Source organism: Phasianus colchicus, chromosome 21 (genome assembly GCF_987193195.1).
Source record: "Phasianus colchicus chromosome 21, bPhaCol1.hap1.1, whole genome shotgun sequence".
Taxonomy (NCBI): domain Eukaryota; kingdom Metazoa; phylum Chordata; class Aves; order Galliformes; family Phasianidae; genus Phasianus; species Phasianus colchicus.
In genome coordinates, this window is record NC_143456.1 from 4,804,371 (window position 1) to 4,824,119 (window position 19,749).

At 42.0% G+C, this 19,749-nt stretch overlaps 1 protein-coding gene across 5 annotated transcripts in view; it reads left to right on the plus strand.

Annotated features, from left to right (window-relative positions):
• CUX1 (cut like homeobox 1) overlaps positions 1-19,749 on the plus strand; it is a 226,366-nt gene that overhangs the window by 148,737 nt on the left and 57,880 nt on the right. For 3 of the 5 annotated variants that reach the window (XM_031591837.2, XM_031591838.2, XM_031591841.2), the window contains exons 10-16: positions 4,659-4,763; positions 7,015-7,203; positions 11,348-11,406; positions 15,677-15,725; positions 16,753-16,849; positions 17,955-18,626; positions 19,556-19,621. In XM_031591837.2, coding sequence (XP_031447697.2) covers positions 4,659-4,763; positions 7,015-7,203; positions 11,348-11,406; positions 15,677-15,725; positions 16,753-16,849; positions 17,955-18,626; positions 19,556-19,621 — 1,237 coding nt within the window. The remainder of the gene's footprint in view (positions 1-4,658; positions 4,764-7,014; positions 7,204-11,347; positions 11,407-15,676; positions 15,726-16,752; positions 16,850-17,954; positions 18,627-19,555; positions 19,622-19,749) is intronic. The other 2 variants (XM_031591839.2, XM_031591842.2) reach the window with 2 other exon arrangements.

The following is a 19,749-nucleotide window of genomic DNA, read 5'->3' on the forward strand; positions in this document are numbered from 1 at the left end:
ATACAAACACAGGAGTTTCCTGTAAATGCTTGGCTTTCAGTTGGGAATACATTTATCTGGCAGCCTTTCAAGGTGGAAAGAAAAGCACAATAGCCTGGAGACAAGAACGAAGACAACCCAACTCTTCTGTTTGTTGGGTATTTTTTCTTTTTCATGTAATTCTCCTCTGCTGGAAAAAAAAAAAAAAAAAAAAGAAAGGTGCCTGAGTCCTGGAGAGTCTTTCATGTCACCGATTTTCTGATAACCTTACTGTTGTTTTGTGAAAGCTGGTGGGGTGGCTTAAAGGTCTCGAAATAAATTTGTTTATCACAAAAGTTAGGCAGAATTGAAATCACCTTGAAGCAATGTGCTTTGTGTGATCCTGCACTGCCGGAAACACGGCTCTGGTGGCAGCTTGAAAGTAGGACAGCGTGAACTGGAAGTGCTTACACCGAGTGTGATGGTTGCTGCCATAACCAGGCTTGTTAATTTCAGCAGATTTACTTGTAATAATGGACATCCCTGCCCCATAGAAGGATTTTTCCATGTATAGCCCTGGATTTAGCATGTAAAAAGAAAGAACAGTTTGGCTCATGGAATTTTAAGGGAAAGGTGATACTTCTTGCTTGTGTCTCATTTCCCCATTCACACCACTGCTCCTTGATCAAATTAACCTTTAACTGTGAGTAGAAGAGCACTCAGTTCTTGTTACTTGTTATCTTGTCAAGAAACAATGAGAATAATGTGTACTGGATATACTGTGTTAGGCTTTTAGTTGTTTGCAAGTGGGAAGCACACATCAACTTCTGATTGTGACCTGCTGGCTTCCTGTGAAGAGCACAAAACTTACATACTGCATGAAGGAGAACGAACATATTTGGATCTGTTATGGTACCAAGGGGGGAACTCTGTGCTTGAAAACAAGTGGCATAGGAGTTAGGAGCCATTGTTTGGTTGCTGTATCCAGAAAAAATGGCTTTTTTTAGGAAGTGCTGAGTTTGAATGGTCTTTGCCAAGGCCACTGGTGTGACTGTCATGGGCACCGCGGCTCTTCTACGTCATAGATTGGAAGTGGCAGCCCAAGAGTTTTAGCATTTTGCTATGGAATGCCTATTTCTCAGCTAAAACAGGGTATTTTCACACAAAGAGAAGGTTCTGTGAACTTTCCAGTGGTTCCAAGTTGTGCAAGATTGCTGTTTTATCCATTTTCCATACTGGGCGCCTGTCTCTGGCTGCATACTGTTAAATTCAGGAAAAATTGTCCAACCATTTCTAAGAACAAGATTAGGAAAAAAAAAAATCCCGATTTTCCCACATGTTAGGAGTTGCTCTTGCTCTTTTGGTGAGGAGCCTGCTGTGCCCAGATTTAAGGGAAGGAGCTTGGCACTCAGTGAGGGAGGCTTTGCCTTTTTCTCAGGGTTATATCTTCTCATTGCTTCAAGTAGCAAAGTAGGAAGAAAAAAAAAAAAAAGAAAAACCACCAACCCCAACTTTGGCCAGCCTATAAGTGTCTGAGAAGAGCTGAGTTCACACAAACCCAACAGGATCTGGTTTGAATTTGTGGGCTTTGATGTCCGTGTCTGTCCCAAGCATGCTGCTGTCTGACTGTGCGGCCGGGTGAACATGAACCAGCCAGGCTGTGCTGCTGCTGGGTGCGGGGAGCGGTGCCACTTTGACGTGGGGCACTGGGAGGGGAGGGAGAAACTGGAAATGTTGGGGTGGGAGCAGGAGGTGGAGAAGAGGCTGTGGGGAGGAGGGAAGGAGCAGAACGGCGCTGCTTTGGGGAAGGCTGGAGAAGAACCAACGAGGGAAAGCAGGAGGTCATCAGGGTAAGGCAAGTTCTGGAAGTTTGTATCTATTTGCTGGGTGTCTGAGGCAAGAGCTTGCTTTCACCAGCTTGGAGCTGATGGCATCGTTAGGCTCACACAAGGTGGAAATGCCCCAGTGACTTCAAAAGAGAACAAAATAACAAGCAGAAGGGCTGGGAATCTGAGGGGCAGGGTGAGGATTGCAGAGCCCCGTTGTGCTCGACAGGCAGACAGCAGTGCAGCTGATTGCTGGGGGAGAGAAGGGGTCAGAATGGAGGAGCCAGCGCTGGCATGGCTCTGCCAGGCACCCTTGGGAGGCATGTTGGGGTCTGGGCAGTGTGGGTGGCTCAACACAGGGCTTTGCATGTGTGTTCATGAATGTTTCCGAAGCCCTTCAGTCCCATAGCAGGGAAGAGAAGGGTGAAGCCGGGGAGGAAGCGATTAACTCCATCTTTGGAGTGGAGTAGGATTAGTTAGCAGTAAATAAGCCACAGAGGTCACATGCTGAACAAGAACAAAACAAAATACTCTTTTGCTGAGCAATATTCATGCTGAAGGTTGCATCAAGTAGGAGAGCTTGCTGGAGCACAGAAGTAGCACGTCAGTGGGGAGTTATTGTGTGCACAGCCCTGAGCTTGGGGGAGGCTGAGCACAGCAGTGCTGAGCTGGGCTTTCAGAACTTCTAAGTGCTCCATTTTGAAAGCATAATGTTCTTTTAACAGGTTTTTGTGTGTAATTTATAATTCATATTGCAATAGCACCCAAAAGTGCTTTTGAGGCACTGAACACATCTATAATTCTGGCTCTAAAGAACTTACATTCTGGGAGAAAAAAGGGAAAAATGGACCCATGTTTCCCAAACAGAATGGCCCAAAGTTTCTGTTGATGTATTTTTAACAATGCATGGTATGAAATGTTGTCTAATATTATTCGCAGGATTTCAACAGGTGTTCTGAGCTGGGGAGGCTCTGCAGAAATGGCAGCTGACAGCTTACTGTACATGCAGATGTAACATCTATTAGAAATATCCTCTGTGGTTCACTTGCATGCAAGCTGAATAGATTCTCAAGACAATGCTGTTGTGAATGGAAACCATCAGCAAAATTGCTTAAGGCTGCAAAACCCATTACTTATACAGCAGTAGATGCAAGGTCCGTGGTGTAGTACCTTGTCTTCCTTTGCTGTAGCTGCTTAGCAGTTATTCAGTCAATATATTCACCTCCACATCTAATGAAATGCAAGAAAATAATTAATCTCAATCCTTATTGTTAGCTCAGTTTTTCATCCTAATACCATCCAGCTGCACAAACAACAGAAACTTTCTCTTTTTGGATCTTTCTTGTTAATGCTGCTGCCATTTTATTCATGCACACAATAGGTTGCATACCGTGCTCTGATTAATATAGCCCTGTTACTGTACTTTTTACAATTGCATTTTAATTACAGCTGTAGAACCTATGCAAAATCATTTAATGTAATGTTGTGAGCAAATAGCACAGATGATGTAGTTAGTATTTGATTGCAGTTAGTTTACTGATTGATTAAACACGCAGCAGAGTCTGCTTTGACTAGTGACTCCAAGACCATGCACACACACAGGCATATAGGATCTTATGATGTTTAAATGACATATTGTAAATGAAGGACGTGGCCGAGTGGCATGGTGGTGATGGGTTGATAGTTGAACTTGATGATCTTAGAGGTCTTTTCCATCCTTAATGATTCCATGATTCTGTGATTTAGGTTTTCAAAAGGAGGAGCTGAAAAAGAGAGGAGTGTAGCACACAGAAATATGGCAGCTAAAAAACGGAGACGTGGATTTGTTATTCCACAAAGAAGGGGACCCATCCGTGTCAAGGACAAAAGCTAGTCAGGAAAAGTTCTGGCTTTGACTGGTAGCAGTTTGTGGTTTTGGAAAGTTTGGTTATGCCTTGGAAATGGAGCTAGCTGAGTGCAGTGTGATTCGCAAGGAGCAGCCCAGGTGAAAAGCAGTGATTGTTCAAGGACAGAAGCACTGTGTCTGGAAAAGAAAGAAAGAAGAAACTTGCCAGAAGGAGCATACAGTGTAAAAACAACCAGGTGTTGTTCCACTTTTCTTAAGAGGAACTGATATGCACTTATGGAAAAGAGTTTGCTGCTATTTATTGCCTGATGTTACTGATCCATCTGTCTCTCCCCCGACTCTTGTACAGAGGGGCTTTGCTCATAGCTCTGCCTTTCTCCTTTCTATTATTATTCAATATTTATATGGCAATTTTGTCTGGTAGCCAAGTCCCAGGCTTATCAGATACTGCGTAAATCCTCAGCAGTTGTAACTGATCTGTGCAAAATTGTCAGTGTAGGGTTAAATATTGTTGAATAAATCGACCTGCTGAAAGAACAGAATCAAACTATTCATGTTTGGGGAAATAATTACTGAGGAAAGACAGCCCACAACATTGTATGTGTGTTAGAGAGAATGGTCAGAATATCTTTTAATTCAGCATTTACCCGTGAGAATTGTTCCCATGAGGAACCTTGCAATAAAATCTGCTTGGTCTATGAGAATAGAAAGAAATTGAATAAAAAGACTCCATTTCCACTTGTATTTATTCAGTCTGGGAAATTCAGTGGGCCGCAGCATTAGTATCAGCAGGGGATTCCTTGCTCCTAGCGTTAAATTACTGTCATAATCGCTCAATTATTTCTTCCTTGTACTGTTTAAAATAAAAATCCATCACATTCTATGTTTTTTTCTAACATTTATTAGGTTGAGTGTTTAGGAAAATCAATTATATTCAGTCAGGCATGAATTGATGAATGTTCTTGTAATAATTGTCAGTTGTTAAACTGAATGTACTTTCTCTTTTCACCCCTTTTCATTTCCTTCAGAGGGCAGAGGTGGCTCAGAGAGAGGCAGAGACCTTAAGGGAGCAGCTCTCGTCAGCTAACAAATCTCTCCAACTCGCTACACAGATCCAGAAGGCACCTGATGTGGTGAGAGAAAATATTTACTGACTCTTACAGGTTTCTGACATTCCTGCCGTACAGCTCTTTCAATTTATGCTCACAGCTATAAAAATATCTGTTGAGAATAATATTTTAACTGAAATGGAGTTGTGTTCCTTTGGAATTGCAGTTTTTTTAGGCTTCTGAGGGGGGTTGGTAGCTGCTAAAGGCCTCTGGATGGACAGAAATGGCTCTGGTCTGTGCTGGCCAGCACGGTGATCCACTGCTGCCAGTGCAGGCAGATAGCAGCAACTCCTAGAAATCATTTCACATTCATACAAGCATCAACTGTGGAAAAGTAAAGCAGCAGTACGATGTAACGGAGTGCTGTTAATGCTCTGCATGCCTCAAGGGGCTTTAATTGAGGGGCTGTAACCAATTTCACCCAAAGGGCATCAGCAGGTCCAGTTGGGTGAATGCAAAGGCACGATTAAGTGAAATTGGGTCTAATTCTAAGCAGCAAATTTAACAAACAAATCTTGCTCCTTATCACCCTTTTTTTGGAAACCGTGCATGATATCAGAAAAACACCCAGTTGCATTTAAATACATTCACAGAAAATGAGTAACAAATTATAAGTCCTCCAGATCTCTTTGGTCGCCTATTAACATGACCCAACGTTTTCTTAAAGAAGTCAAAAGACAGAGAAGCAGACTGCAGAACAAAAAATAAAAAGCCTGAATCTCTCTTGTAACTCTGAATTACCTGCCTCTTCCTATCTTATGTCCTAGTCTTATCATTATTTTAACATTAGGTCTTTCTTGTATTTAATAGTACTTCTGCACTTCATTTATATTTAATATGACAACTACTGCAGGATGAAAATGATCATTATCTATCTTATTTCAGACTCTACATTCTAGTCTCAATAGGCACAAGCAGCAGATGATTATACAACTTGTGATGTTTCATGCAAGCAAATTAGAGGGTTTTTTCAAGTTAAAAGTATAATTCAGTGTAATAGGAGAGCGTTGTTAACTGCTGTTCGTACATGCGGCTTTCTGCAAGACACAATGGTATGTAGTCACTGAGAATCAAGCTAAGTGTTTAGGAGATACAGAAAAGGTATTTTGTTGTGCCTGTATGTTCCAGAAGAGAGGTTATGGAGTGAATTTCAGTCTGCCGCAATGTCATCTTGAATTGTAAGGAAAGTGCTTGGGTGACAGCATCGGTGGGTTGAATTCTCAGCTCTTTCACCGTAGGATCTTCGATATAATGCTCACGATCATTGTTTCTCTCTTGGTAAATGGATTCATTCCTACTTCTCTGGTGTTTTGTGAGGAGCAGCCATTAACCTTTCTAAGATGCGTTTTAGGCTTTTTAATGGAATGTGTGTTCAACTTCAGGCTGCCTCGTGCTCCCTGGGTCTGCCCAGGGGTTTCCTTGTGTTCCTGGTGGAAGAGAGGTTCAGAGCTCTCCAGTGCATTATAGCTATTGATTTCTTAACACAAAAGGAGACAAAAGAGATGTTGCAATCAGCCTGTGCTACCTTTTCTGAAAAGATCTACCTTCTTCCCTTCTTTGCTCTTTCTTATTTCTTGTCAGTCTAGCAAGGACGTTTCAGGCTTGAGGACAGAGTTGGCAGCCATGGAAAACTGGAGTAAAAAAAATTCTAATTTAGGGAATTTTTTTTTAAGCGGAGTGCATAGGCAGAAAGCCTTGTCTTACAGGTGTCACGTGGATCTGCATCCCTATGGAGAAGAGGCTTCACTTGCCAGCAATAACATACCACTGAATAATTGTCATGCAAGAAGCAAGTTCATTGGAAATAGTAGTTTGGGGCAATTTCTGACAATTTTGCCTGAAATGTGTGGCATACATATGAAGAGCCAAAGGCACATGTCTCTGCTATTCTTGATTAAGAAATTCTGCTCCATTACTTCAGAATATTTTATCTGATTAGTATTTTGCTAGCACACATTTTCATAGTTGTCAAAGCACTTGGACTATTAATAATAAATCTGAATGGAGTCCTTTGACTTTCACAACTGCAGTTTTCCAGTACACTTAGGAAATAGGGAGATTTATTTGACCTGTTATCCCCGTTTTACCAAGGAGCTGTCCTGGATAAAAAGGTCCATTTTCCAGATTCATGCAGTCAAGGAGTACAGGTTTAGGAGTTGTTTCTGTCTCTCACACTGTCCCATGCCATGCTTGGGCCTTACCTAACTGCCCTGAATTCAAGCTCATTCCTGCCTTTATTTATGTGGTCTCATGTTGGTGTTTTTTTTCACATCAGGAGCAGGCCATCGAGGTGCTGACACGGTCCAGCCTGGAAGTAGAACTGGCTGCGAAGGAGAGGGAGATTGCCCAGCTCGTAGAAGATGTCCAGAGACTACAGGGCAGCCTCACCAAGCTGCGGGAGAACTCCAGCAGCCAGATCTCCCAGCTGGAGCAGCAGCTGACCGCCAAGAACAGCACACTTAAAGTAAGGCTGTGTTTGGTGCTAGGGGTACGTGGTTGACAAACCAGTGTTGGGTTTTACTGATGTAAGCTTTCTAGGATTACCAGAAAGCAGTGAAATGGCTGAAGTGAAAAGGCACAGAAAATCCTTTTTACGTTTGAAAACTTAGCTCCTGTTCCAGTGCTTGGCATTGTAGATCTGCCATGGCTGTTTGTTGTGCTCTGGTTTTTCTTTGAATTTACCTGCTACTGCCTCCATTTCTCCACCTATTGAAAAAGGAAGTGTACCATTTAGAGCATGAAAACAAGTGAAATTAAGACACAAAGGGAAGGCTTTTTAATAATTTGAAACTTTTTTCATCTGTTATTTGCTGAGCAGTAATTCCCGTTTATAATTAGCAGTGCAGTCCTGTACTCATTTGGTACCAGTAGCACTGCACTAAAGCTAGAAGAGCACCAGTTTTGTGAGTGACCCCTTTACCTTTTTTTCCAACAACTTTACTTTCTTTGTTGCACTGTCTTACACAGTGTTGATCTATCAGTAAGCATGAAAAGTGTTTCCTGACATCTGTTATGAATCAGTTTCCTCTTAACTCCTGTCTCTTTCATTGTTCTACCGTTTTCAAGCTTCAAATTGTAAACAAGATAAATTTATCTATTAAATACTGCATAGTTTTGTAGGTTTTATAGTCGGAGAGTTTTTTGAAAGCAGGAGGCTGATAGTACCCACTTAGCTCTAACTGTGGCGTGGGTAGCTTTCCTCTATCAGAATGATTTAATGCTCAATTGAAACTCTTACAAATTGTCCTAATTCTGACATTTCATAGAGGTTACTCGTTTTGCTCTGGTGCAGTGTAATTTATGTGGGGTGAAATATCTGCTAGGGGTGAAAGAGTGATGCAGTCAGTGTGCTTTCTACATTCTACGTGTTTTAAGATAGCTTTGGAGAATTGTTGTGAAAATTCAGTAGAGCCAAGGAAGTCTGCTGGGTTCCCGCACTGCTGGGATCGGTCTCTGCCCATCTGTTGTGTATGTGGGCACCACTCAGTGCAGGAGAAAGGAGTTGACCTGGAACTGAGGGAACAGATATTGCTGGCTAACCCATGCTATGGAGCTTTTTAATTTTTTCATAAAACCTGATAGAAAGTATCTTGAATCCTTGCACTTGTCAGATTTTCTTGGAATAAAGCAAGTTCCCGTTCAGGTCAGTATCAGTTTAGCCATTAACTTCAAAGGGAATGAGATCACAGAAATGACAAAGCAAGTCTTTGATTTGCATTTTGGTAATCTTCCATTTGCCCAGTCTTGCCCAGCTGATGCTCTGTTTTTAGGATCCCACTCGTTATGCAGTGATGCTATTGATGAAGTTTCAGTCCTTTCAACCTCCTTTAACCTTATTTGTTACGCTATAAAAATATTTGAACTATTTGAACTGCCTTTTTTTTTTTTTCCCAAAGTGCTGGGAAAGCCTGTGTCTGAGATCTGTCATACAAAGAGGCAAAACTCAGTAGTGATTTGTTGATCTCATGTTTGATTGTACAGGAATTGCTTCTAGAACAGCTAAGATGGTAATGGTTGCCTCCACAACTAATGAATCACAGTTTCACAAATTAAAGCAATGTTCTCAGACCATATCTTGGGGGAATTCTTTAATGCTCTATGACTTAATGAAACAATACAGAAATACTTCCAAAATTATTGCTTCTTTATCTTCATCTGATCTAATAATCAAAATATGTCCTCTAGTAACAAGACTCTTCTAGTTGTAATTATGTTAACCCTTCCTTGTTGGGAGTTAGAGCTTCCCTGCCACCCAGTTAAAACACAGCAGTGCCAGTTAGCAATGATACATCAAGTAACCTTGGTTAATTGGTCTCTTTTGTTTATCACTCTGACTAAACTAGGACATCAGTCTTTTTTCTTTCTTTTTTTTTTAATGTTACCTAGGACACTTTAGATAACAATATGATAAGGGTTATTTGATCGTTAAAATAAGAGGGGACCCAGTATGTGCATGCTGTAATGGGTTCATTCATACAACAGATGCAACATGATTCCTTAAAATGGAATGCTTGCAGATGTAGTGTACAGAAATGCCACCATTCCTTTTGTCCCCTGGCTCAATGCATTTTGTTGTGCTGGAAGACGTTAGAATATATTTTGTCTGAATTAACCAGGTTGATATTTAGTGCAAGATATTAGTTCCTCCAGATTGTCTCACAGCTTGAGCCTTTGTTATGCTATGTTCTGTGCATTTTACAGGGTTCTTCAAGACAATTACCATACTAATACATTTTAAAGCAGTCATTGACTGGGAAGATGCCAAGTGTCTAAATGGTCTGCTTATATATGGGCACTGCATTCCCGGGTGTTGGTTTGTATTGTTTAGTGAAAGTATACATTTAGGTGCAGATTTTCCATGGCAACAGTCTCTGTATTAGGTACTTGGGAATGATGGATGTATGTGTTTTTTATACAATTCAAAGTAAAATATTGCTGCTTGTCATACTGCTATAACAGCATAAAAGTGGTCTTATGCCCCGAGAGTCCAAACCAGCTTCATTCTATCAGCATCTTTTTTTTTAAATATGTTTTCATGCCTAAAATTTCCTGACAGAGTTACTGAATATGACAGATCCCCATACAGAATTACATTTCATATTGGTTGCGTTAAAATGGAAATCAGTCGTTTTCCTGTATTTTATATGTTTGTGCAGAAGGCTTTTTTCTTAATGTATCCTTGCCTAAGTAACTAGAATCTTATCTGACAACACTGGTTGTTTCACATGCACTCCAGTGTTTCTTCTACTGACGACTAGCATGGTGAGCCAGTTAACCCTGCTGTTAGAGCTGTTCTGCTCTAGACTCCAAAATAAGATGTTGCCTTATGAGGCACAGAGTTAAGGGGCAGAATGGCTCTGAGATTCCCACTTCCCACTGCTGTTGGTGTTCCCATATCTGCTCTGCTGCAGGACTTTGTGGAGCTGCATCTTAAAGCAGTTTGCTCACAATGCTCCAGGTTCCCATTAGCCCTCACCCAGCATCCCCTGCATGCACACAAGCAGGCTGGGAGCTGCGCAGGATCTTCCCAAATTCACGTCTCCACCAAAGGCAGCCTCACAGCCCTGTTCTTTGTTGTGTCATTCTTTCCTTTCCCTCGAAAGTAGATGCTGCTTCATTAGGGTGATGCATCGTGTCATTTCTTTGGGATCCTGTGCCAACGTTACTACCAGAAATTCAGCAAGGCAGAGCTAGCCTGAACTTAACCATGGACATTGCAAGGCAGTAAATTCTGTTCTTTCTCTGCTTAGATCAGGGACACCTGTACTAAGCAAAGAAATCATTAGTGGGAAATTAATATGGCTTCTACAAGCAGCATAACTGGCATCAATTATGTATCGCTATGTTTTAGGCCTCCTGAAGCGTTTATCCTCTAGTAATGAGCACTGTTGTTGGGAGCAGGGCTTTGGGGTAAGGTCCAGATGTGTGGCGTTGCATTCTGGATTGTGTTAGGAGGTTTGTTTCGGCGTTTGTGGCATCTTCACATCAAAGAGAAGCCATTGAGACTGCCCTACGTCAGGCAGACCTGAGCCAAGAGCCAAGTGGTCTCAGTGCTTCATGTCTGCTGTGTAATTGTATTAGTTACTGCAATACGTAATGCTTGTAAAATAACTTGATACAGCTGTTTTGTTTGGGCATGAGGCATTGTAGAAGTCTTACGAGCCTAAGGTATTCCAGTCAACAGCAGCTTCTTCAGTCTTCTTTTCATCTGGATGAGGCTACCAGGGGCTGTCATATTAAGAATACAGTACGTGTCAAAGCATCCTGCTTGTTTACTCTGTTCATTATTTCTTGTAAAAATCTCACCTGCCCCATTTTTAATGTCTCCTTCACCGATCTCTTTACCAAATGTATGGCAGCCACACTGCAAACAGCCAAACTGGGACCTACTGAATTCTGTAACACTTGGCACCCTGTAAATAAAGGAACAGTGAGGTATAATTGTGTTTATGTTGAATTGGTTGTAGTTTGTTTCCTAATATATGTAAATTAGGTATGAGTCATTAACCTTCACTTGTGCACTGCTGTATATATGGAATAATTTAAAGATGATTTTGAAAGCCTGCAGAAAAAAATCTAAACTAAATTCATGTTCCTTTTTTTTAAAGCAACTGGAAGAAAAACTGAAAGGACAGGCTGATTATGAAGAGGTTAAGAAAGAATTAAAGTAAGTGTTAAATGCTCACATAATTTTTTCACAAACTATTTTAACAATACTTGTTAAATAAAGCCACAAGTTTGTGTTCTAGGAACAATAAAGAATTCAGTCAAAACCACAAAGTGGGGGAAATAAGGAATATTGGCTGAAATGGCATCCAGAAGCAGTGTGTCTGCTGCATCTGTGGGTATGCCTTTTTTGTTGTAGCAGAGTATTGCAATTGCAAATAATGCAGGTGTCCATGGAGAAAGGGCTCTACAATTATTATCCACCGAGGGTAAAAAGTTTGAAAATCTCTGGTATTTTAGGTGGACCACTTTCAAAATTCCCCAGCCAACAGCTTAATGTAGTGTGGACCAAGAATTTAATACATGGCCTTTGGCCATAATACCTTTTCTCTGCTTCTGCCAGCCAGCGTTCAGCACTTACCATTTTAGTGCTGTGCTTGTTTCACTGTATATTTTTGCTAATATATTGTGGTTTTAAGCTAAAGCCACAAACAGCCTCTTCCTATTTCAAGGGTGTGTTTTTTTTTTTAAGAGACTTAAGAGAGCCTCATTTTAAACTATAACAAGATAAGCTGTCAGGTTCAGAAGAGAAGGTTCTTGACTAGAGGTATGTTTAGTGTCAAGGTTTAAGTAACTGCAAGGAACTCCATCTCTTCTTTCATCATTCTGGCATTTTTGTGTGTATTTTAAGAAGATTGAAAAAATGTTACCTTGTTTAATGAGGTATTTCAGATGAAGCTGGAGTCATGTGCTTTTGTTTACACATCCCTGGAGAATGTGGAAAGCAGGTTTGGTTTTGTACACCCAGTGACTTTCCAGACCTGGTGCGATTTTATTAGAACCATGCTGGCTGCAGTTCTTGTTCAGCACCAGCAGCAGCCTGTACAGGTGCAGGTGTGTAGTTTCAGTAAAGTAAAATGAGTTGACCATTTCTTTGGTAACTATGAGTGAATGTTAACTGGTCTTAAAAAAAACTTCATCATTCTGCATGTGCCCATCATTTCAAGATAAGCCTGCAGTGAAATAGATTGGAGAATCTCTTGGAAGTGGCCCTTGTTGGGTGCCAGCAAATTAAGTCCCCCTTTTCCTGGGCTGTGATGAAGGCATGGGTGGCATGTCTGCCATCTCACCACTTCAGTACCTTTTAGTGTTATCAAATGCAGCCCTGCATCTGGGATGAAGAGCAGAAATCATTCCCTACTCTTTAGACTTCTTTTTTTCAGTGGAACCAAAGAAGTTTTCCTGGATCAGTGAAAATTCAGATGCTTTTTGTTCTAGCTTTTATATCACTGATGTGCGGGTGATGTCCTTTATCTGGGCAGCGTGACTTAGGACAGACAGCTGCTGGTTAGTAGGTGGCCTGGGCTCATGTACTTGCTGGACTGGGTTGGGGGCTACAGCCCTTGGCAAGAGCACTATTTACAGTTTTACAGTGCTGCATCATCACAGCAGCTTATGCCTGCCAGCCCCTCTGGTCCCATCTGGTCCAAAAGATGTTCCAGAACCTGAAAGTGCATCCCTGACAGTCTGATCTGAAGTGAAACCACAAAAAGCATATTGCTGTAAGTCTGGTGTCCCATACATTGCTACAGTACCCTGAAGCACTGACAAGAATTAGCTGTTCATAATGCACATGTGTACCAAGTAAAAAAGGTCTTGTCAGTAAGAATATATTTCTCAATCCTTTGGGCACTGATCTCTGTTTTCCTTAATCCACTCAGAGATGTTAGAGCTATTCTAGAGTAAGGGATCTCAAACGTCAGCCTGCTTCCAGTGTTGGGGAAACTTAATGGGATCCACATCAAGATCTGGAGTGGAAGAATTTCTTGCTTTCTGCACAGGCTTTTGTGCCAAATGGCTTTTAAAACTATTTTTGAGATCTGAGAGCTCTGTGTGTCCTTTCAGTTCCCTCTTGAGTAATACGACAGTGCTAACCTTCCTGCCTTTGCAGCCAAGATCATAAAAACAGAAAGTCGAACTGTCCCAATACACATTTTGCTTTAGAGTAAGTCTTTCAAGTAGTCTTAGATGTGCAGATTGAAGTCACAAGATCATTCTTTTAAAAAGCAGATAACTGATCTTGATAAGCAGCAGACTGAGTTGAGATCTCATGGGCAAAGATATTCCCGGAATCCGAAGGGGAAACATTTTGCTTCCTCATATTCCTGAGAAAATGTCTCTTTCATGACACATTTGGAGAGTCATTTTTAACATGTTTAAGGTGTACATGATTTGAAAAAATGAACCTGTTGTACTGAGTATCCCTCCAAGGGCAATTCAAGATACCATCGACCTGATTTTTAATTCATTTTGGCTTCTCAGAGAAGGAAATTACCTGTGAAATTGCTAGTAAGCTATTTCAGGTAGCAGAGAAGCCACTTCAAACAGGCAGAGGTCACTGAGTTTCCAACTAAGGTTGCTCATGCCTGTTCCAAGCTCAAGGCAAAACGCAGCTGCTGCAGGGTTCAGGAGCATTGCTGGTCCCAGCTGGCAGAGGGTGCTGGGAGCCGAGAAGGACCAGCAGGGCAGCCTGTGGAGGTGGTCAGCATGGCAGGACAGGGCTGTACAGCCCTGGTGTTAGTGCTGAGAACCCATTGCAAACACTGAATACATTCAGACTTACTTTGCACTCCAGACTGCTACCAGTCTGGTGCACACCTGTGGGAGCACACTGCTTCTGGCTCAGCACGCCCAGAAGGGAACATGGATGGTGTGCTTCGGGGCTGCTCCTCATGGCCATGGTGGTAAGTGGTGGCATTGGGATGCAGGTGTGGTGCTGATTTGCACTGAAGTGACAGAAACAACAATTATGGCCGTGGAAAGCTTGCCACACGATGGATTGCTGTTACAGGTTGTCATATTTTTCAGTTCAGATGGATCTTCATATGTGACTGTTGGGACACACTGCCATTTGCTGACCTCTCAAGGCCACGCTCTGCAGAGTCCATTGAGGATGCACATAATTGCTTACCTGAGCCTGGGGGATTTTCTGGATGGGTCTCCTCAGTGTATTTGTCTTCCCCAGCTCTGACCAGCCAGAGCATTTCCTCTGCAGAGGTGTTGTCCTAGGAAACACTTGCTTTCAACAGTGATTAGCAGCCCAAGTAAACATCTGCAAAGTCCATGTAATGCCAGCAGCTTTAACTTGAGCTGTTGGAGCATGGTCTCTCACCTGACAAGGCTCCATCAATGGCAGAAAAGAAGCACTTGTGCAAATAGGTGAGGTGCCCACGAAAGCAGAGTGTTGGCAGCACTGCTTTCTGTGCAGTGTATCACAGGATAACCGCAGCCCTACGCTGATTTCTGCTGGCCAGAGGTATCAGCCAGTGATGCTGTGTGATAAAAGTGGTTCACACACATTCACACCAGCCTTCTGCTTAGTTTTGACTCAGTTTCCATATTTGTTACATGATAAAACGTTTGCTCCCTGCCTCACAAAGTTTCTGGTGCTTTAGATGTGAAAAACACTGCAGAAATGCTATCCTTATGTCTTGTAAGCTCAAATCATGTATTGCTTCGGACTGAGGAGCATAACAGCCTGCCTGCACATGGCCTATTTCAAGCAGTGTGTAAGACAAAGCACAGTAATAAGTTTGTGTTCCTGTATGGCTCTCATTGAGCAGGCAGCACCAACAGAAGGGAGCCATCCTCTGACTGCTCAGTATTTATGTAAAGCATCGACAACGAGGCTATCAGATTCTTCTCTTAATGTACTTATAAATATGTGGATCTTTCATATTTCTTAAGAAATATTGTGCCATTGTGTCTTCCCTTTGCCATAGAACGAGGAGGTGATTAAAATGAAAAACTGCCTTTTAGCCTGTAGTGACTTGGTTGGGAAGATTATTTGTGCATATTTTCCTTGATATGTGAGCTGGTGTATATTATATAAAGCACTGTAACCATGGTGGTGATTCCCCTGTTTTGTTGCTTTGCTGCAACTTTTCCATTCCCTTCAAGCTTCACAGATAAATTAATATTGTTTCTGACAGCTTAAAATGTTATATCCTTATTAACCTTTAAATTTACGCTTTAAACTGGCCTTGTGGGATTGCATATGGAATGATTTAGAAGACGCTTGAGAAAATTTTCTTATCCAATAACTAGTTTGAATAGTTATTCTGTATTCATTATCAGATGGAATTACTGCAAGGAAAGTTGTTAGCGCTTGTAGTGTTGCTGGAGATTAGGAAATGATAATGTTAATGCTCATTAGTGCAGTTGTTATGAGGAGAAGAAACAGAAAATAATTTCTTTTCTGCCTTCCACAGTATATTGAAATCCATGGAGTTTGCACCACCTGAAAGCTCTGGTGCGCAGGTACTGAATCTACTTTTCTTTTCTTAATTACTTCAGCAGTTCAGTTAATTAACCCGAATTTCTCTTATAACTTGCTCACGTTAGCACGGGCAGCTTCGTGTTGGTGCTGAGACTCGTGGGGTGATCACTGCTTTCCTGATGATCTCCGTGTAAAAAGCTGAACTGACCATTTTTTGCCTGTTAGTTTCCTTTAAGCAACCAAGGAGAAAGAATGGCGTTTCAGCTGGTGCTGCACTGGGTAACCACAGTGGTGTGCAGTTGGGTCTTCTAAGATCCTAGAGCTGATGCGCAGCTAAGCCGAGGTTTGCATGCATCTCATTCTGGTAGTGCAGTGGGCAAGGACTGGAGCATTTGTAAATGCTAACCTTGAAAATAATGCTCTCAAATAAAACAGACCTCTGAGTGTTGGGAAAGCAGGATAAAAAACCTCAGCTCTCCCAGTGAGTGCACAAACAAAGTTTGTATGTTTTGAATTAAGCTCTTGCTCCTGAAATCTGGATGGAATATCAATCTATGGGGGTTAATTTTCAATGTGCTTTCTGATGACCGAGGGTTGGCTGTTTACAGGAAAGTAAATGGCAGCTTTCTGTGACTGAATTTCTTTTTGAACAAAGTGTTCAGCTGAAAAGCAGCATTTCAAGGAAATGCTTAGCTTGGGTCGCTTGACCTAGAAGAAATAAAATAATCTGAACTCCTATTATAATCAGATTAAAAGTAGTCTACAGCTCTTAAATTGAAAGCACGCCAGTCTCATCTCAAAAGAAGCAAGATTAAGTAAATGTTCCATTACACATTTCCAAATAACGTAGAATTGATGAATGATTTCCACTGGAAATTAAACAGTGCATCTCTACTACAGCTCATGCAGGAGCACTGAGTGATTCCTGCGAATATATGCATGTTGAATTCCCCAGCTGCGCTCGTAGCAGAGATGAGCACTTGTTTTCCTCTTCTGAAATCCTTTTTAGTGCCTGAGCGAGACTTTTAATGCTGTTGGAAACAAACCTCCCACTTTGATTTTCCTTAGGATGCATCGAAACCGCTGGAGGTGCTGCTGCTGGAGAAGAACCGCTCGCTGCAGTCCGAGAACGCCACGCTGCGAATCACAAACAGTGACCTGAGTGGTAGGTTGACACCGTTTTCAGCTCTTCTCCTATGTTTGTGTCTCATAAAGGGAGGGAGGGTTGAATAAGAGGTGAGAGTGTGAGCTAATGCACGGCAGGAAGATGGACAGGCAACAAGAATGCTGAGAAGTGTTTGATTTCTGCAGTTTTATAGGCTGGATAGTAAAATAAAGCTCGGAGACCTTGGAGACTCTGTAAAGGTTAGGAAAGAGGCGTTACGAGATGTACCGAGTGGTAGTGTTTGAGGCTGTCTGCTGTTTTGGGAACAAATTCATCTGTGGCACCAGAAGTCTCTCCCCCCACGCACAATGTTATGCAAAATGTTTGCATGCAGAACACAATAATCTTCCTGTCTGATACATTTAGATATATTACCAGCAGGTCAGCTTGGAAAAACAAAATACTGTCTTTTTAGTGAAGTGTGTTTGCTGTTTAGCTTTCCTAATGTGGGCTTTTTACATTTTGTGTGCACATTTTTTAAATGGCAAGTCATGGAATTTCCAGATACTTGAATGCTTATGGTTTTTGCAGCTGGAAGAAAGTTAAAAGTTGCCACTGGCACTGGGATTACTGAATTCTGAAGAGTTTTATGACTTAACTGAATGATCTTGGTGCATCCACCTATTGGTGATTCCTTTATTCAAATTGGTTTGTTCCAAAATGTAAATGTTTGCTGCATTTGGGCTCAGTCAGGTCCAACGAGTAATGTCTTGAATGAGAGACATCAAAGGGACTTGCTGTCTGTAACTGCATTGATTTTAAATGTGTAACTGCACTTCATGTAATTGTTCTAGTTTTAATGTCTGTAAGGGGGATTCTCCAGGCTGCAACATACAAGAAAGGTGCAAACATGAAATGCATGTTGTTTGTTTTGGGGGCCTTGTTTGGCTTATTGAAATTTGAATTATGGAAAAAAAAGAAAAAGAAGAAGAAGAAAAAAAAAGAAAACAAACCAAAAACGAAACGAAAACAAAAATCCCACCACCACTTCGTTGGCCCCTGTCAATCTGCACTTTTTCCCTTTGCGGGGCAAACTTTGCATTTTTTATCTTGGTTTTTCCCTCTTTAATCCCCCATAATGCATTATGTTTGACCTTCCTTGTAGGGTCAGCCAGGAGAAAAGGGAAAGACCAGCCTGAGAGTCAGCGTCCTGCAACCTTGCCGGCTTCCCCTCCTTCTCAGTTGCTCCGCAACGCGGGGGAGCAGGCTTCCAATACTAATGGTACACACCAGTTCTCACCAACGGGTTTAAGTCAAGACTTTTTCAGCTCATCCCTGGCAAGCCCCAGCTTACCCCTGGCCTCCACAGGAAAATTTGCACTAAACTCTCTCCTCCAGCGACAGCTAATGCAGTCCTTCTACTCCAAGGCAATGCAGGAAGCAGGAAGCACAAGCATGATTTTTTCAACAGGTCCTTACAGCACAAACTCCATCTCTTCCCAAAGTCCATTACAACAAAGTCCGGATGTAAATGGCATGGCCCCATCTCCCAGCCAGTCAGAAAGTGCTGGGAGCATCTCCGAAGGCGAGGAGATAGACACAGCCGAAATTGCACGTCAGGTGAAAGAGCAGTTGATCAAGCACAATATTGGACAGCGGATATTTGGACATTATGTGTTGGGACTGTCGCAAGGGTCTGTGAGTGAGATACTAGCCCGGCCAAAGCCATGGAATAAACTGACTGTGAGAGGCAAGGAGCCATTTCATAAGATGAAGCAGTTCCTGTCGGACGAGCAGAACATCCTGGCTCTTCGCAGCATCCAGGGTAGACAAAGAGGTAAGCGCTCACCAGCCGAGGGACTTGCCCAGTTTTCCTCTTTGTTGCAAGTGCAAAAAGCTGAAGGTTTCTGTGTTCGAGGCCGTTTGTGCATTGCTGCTGTTTTACCTCGATCAGTAAGGTGCAGAAAGCACAGCTTTGTAGCACTGCTTTTCAGCACTGTACAGGTTAGTACTTTGGCTGATGTGTTAGCCACTGGCTAGCCAGGACAGAGAGCAGGGAGCACTGACTGAAATGGGGAGTGAGGAGGGCTCTCTAGCTGCTGCTATCAAAAATACATGGCAGTTGTTTGTTCTCTTGTTTATTGAGACCGTGTTTTTGTTGTGTCTTGTGATTTTTTCCCAGTGTTCTGACAAAATATCGTAGGTGATGCATGAAGTGGCTAATTAAAAAAGGAAGCCAACTTAAAGCAGCTTTGCATATGTAGGGTGGTGGTTTTAAGAAATAACATATGCATTTCACTGTGATTCATCTTAAGCAGAGACTGAGATTTACATTTAGAGAAACTGAAAAGTAAGTTGTTTACAGGCTAGAACTATTGGAAAGGACAGGCAGGATTTGTCTAGATTTTGTTTAATTGAAAGTGAACGCTGTTAGATTTATAATCTGCTCTTCCTTTTGATGATTGTACTTGAGGGGATTATCTGCCCATCTTTAACCTCTTCATTTTTGGTATCTCTAGACATTTATTTATATCTGTCTAATCTCCTTTCCGAACGTAGCTGTAATCTTTATTAACAAATCAGCCAGCCTTGCTTCTTCCAAAGTAGCCAGCTCCTCCAGTGCTCAGACAGAGACTCGAGGGTTTGAGGAACGCTTGAACCCTCGTCTCTAGAGACAGGCTGCTATCTTCTCATGTCACACAGCCCATGATGTCAGAGCAACCATCCCCTGATTGTTTTGTTCTTACCAAACTTGTTTTTCAACAGAGAATCCAGGCCAGAACCTGAACAGACTATTTCAGGAAGTACCGAAACGAAGAAATGGGTCTGAAGGTACGTCACAGGCAGGTGTTTTTCTTTGCAGTCAATACCTAGGAAGTGGAGTGTGCTTTAGCTGTGTGTTTCCTTAAAACTGTGCAGTTTGATTCTGGCCTGGAATCTGATAGAAAAACAGACAGTAA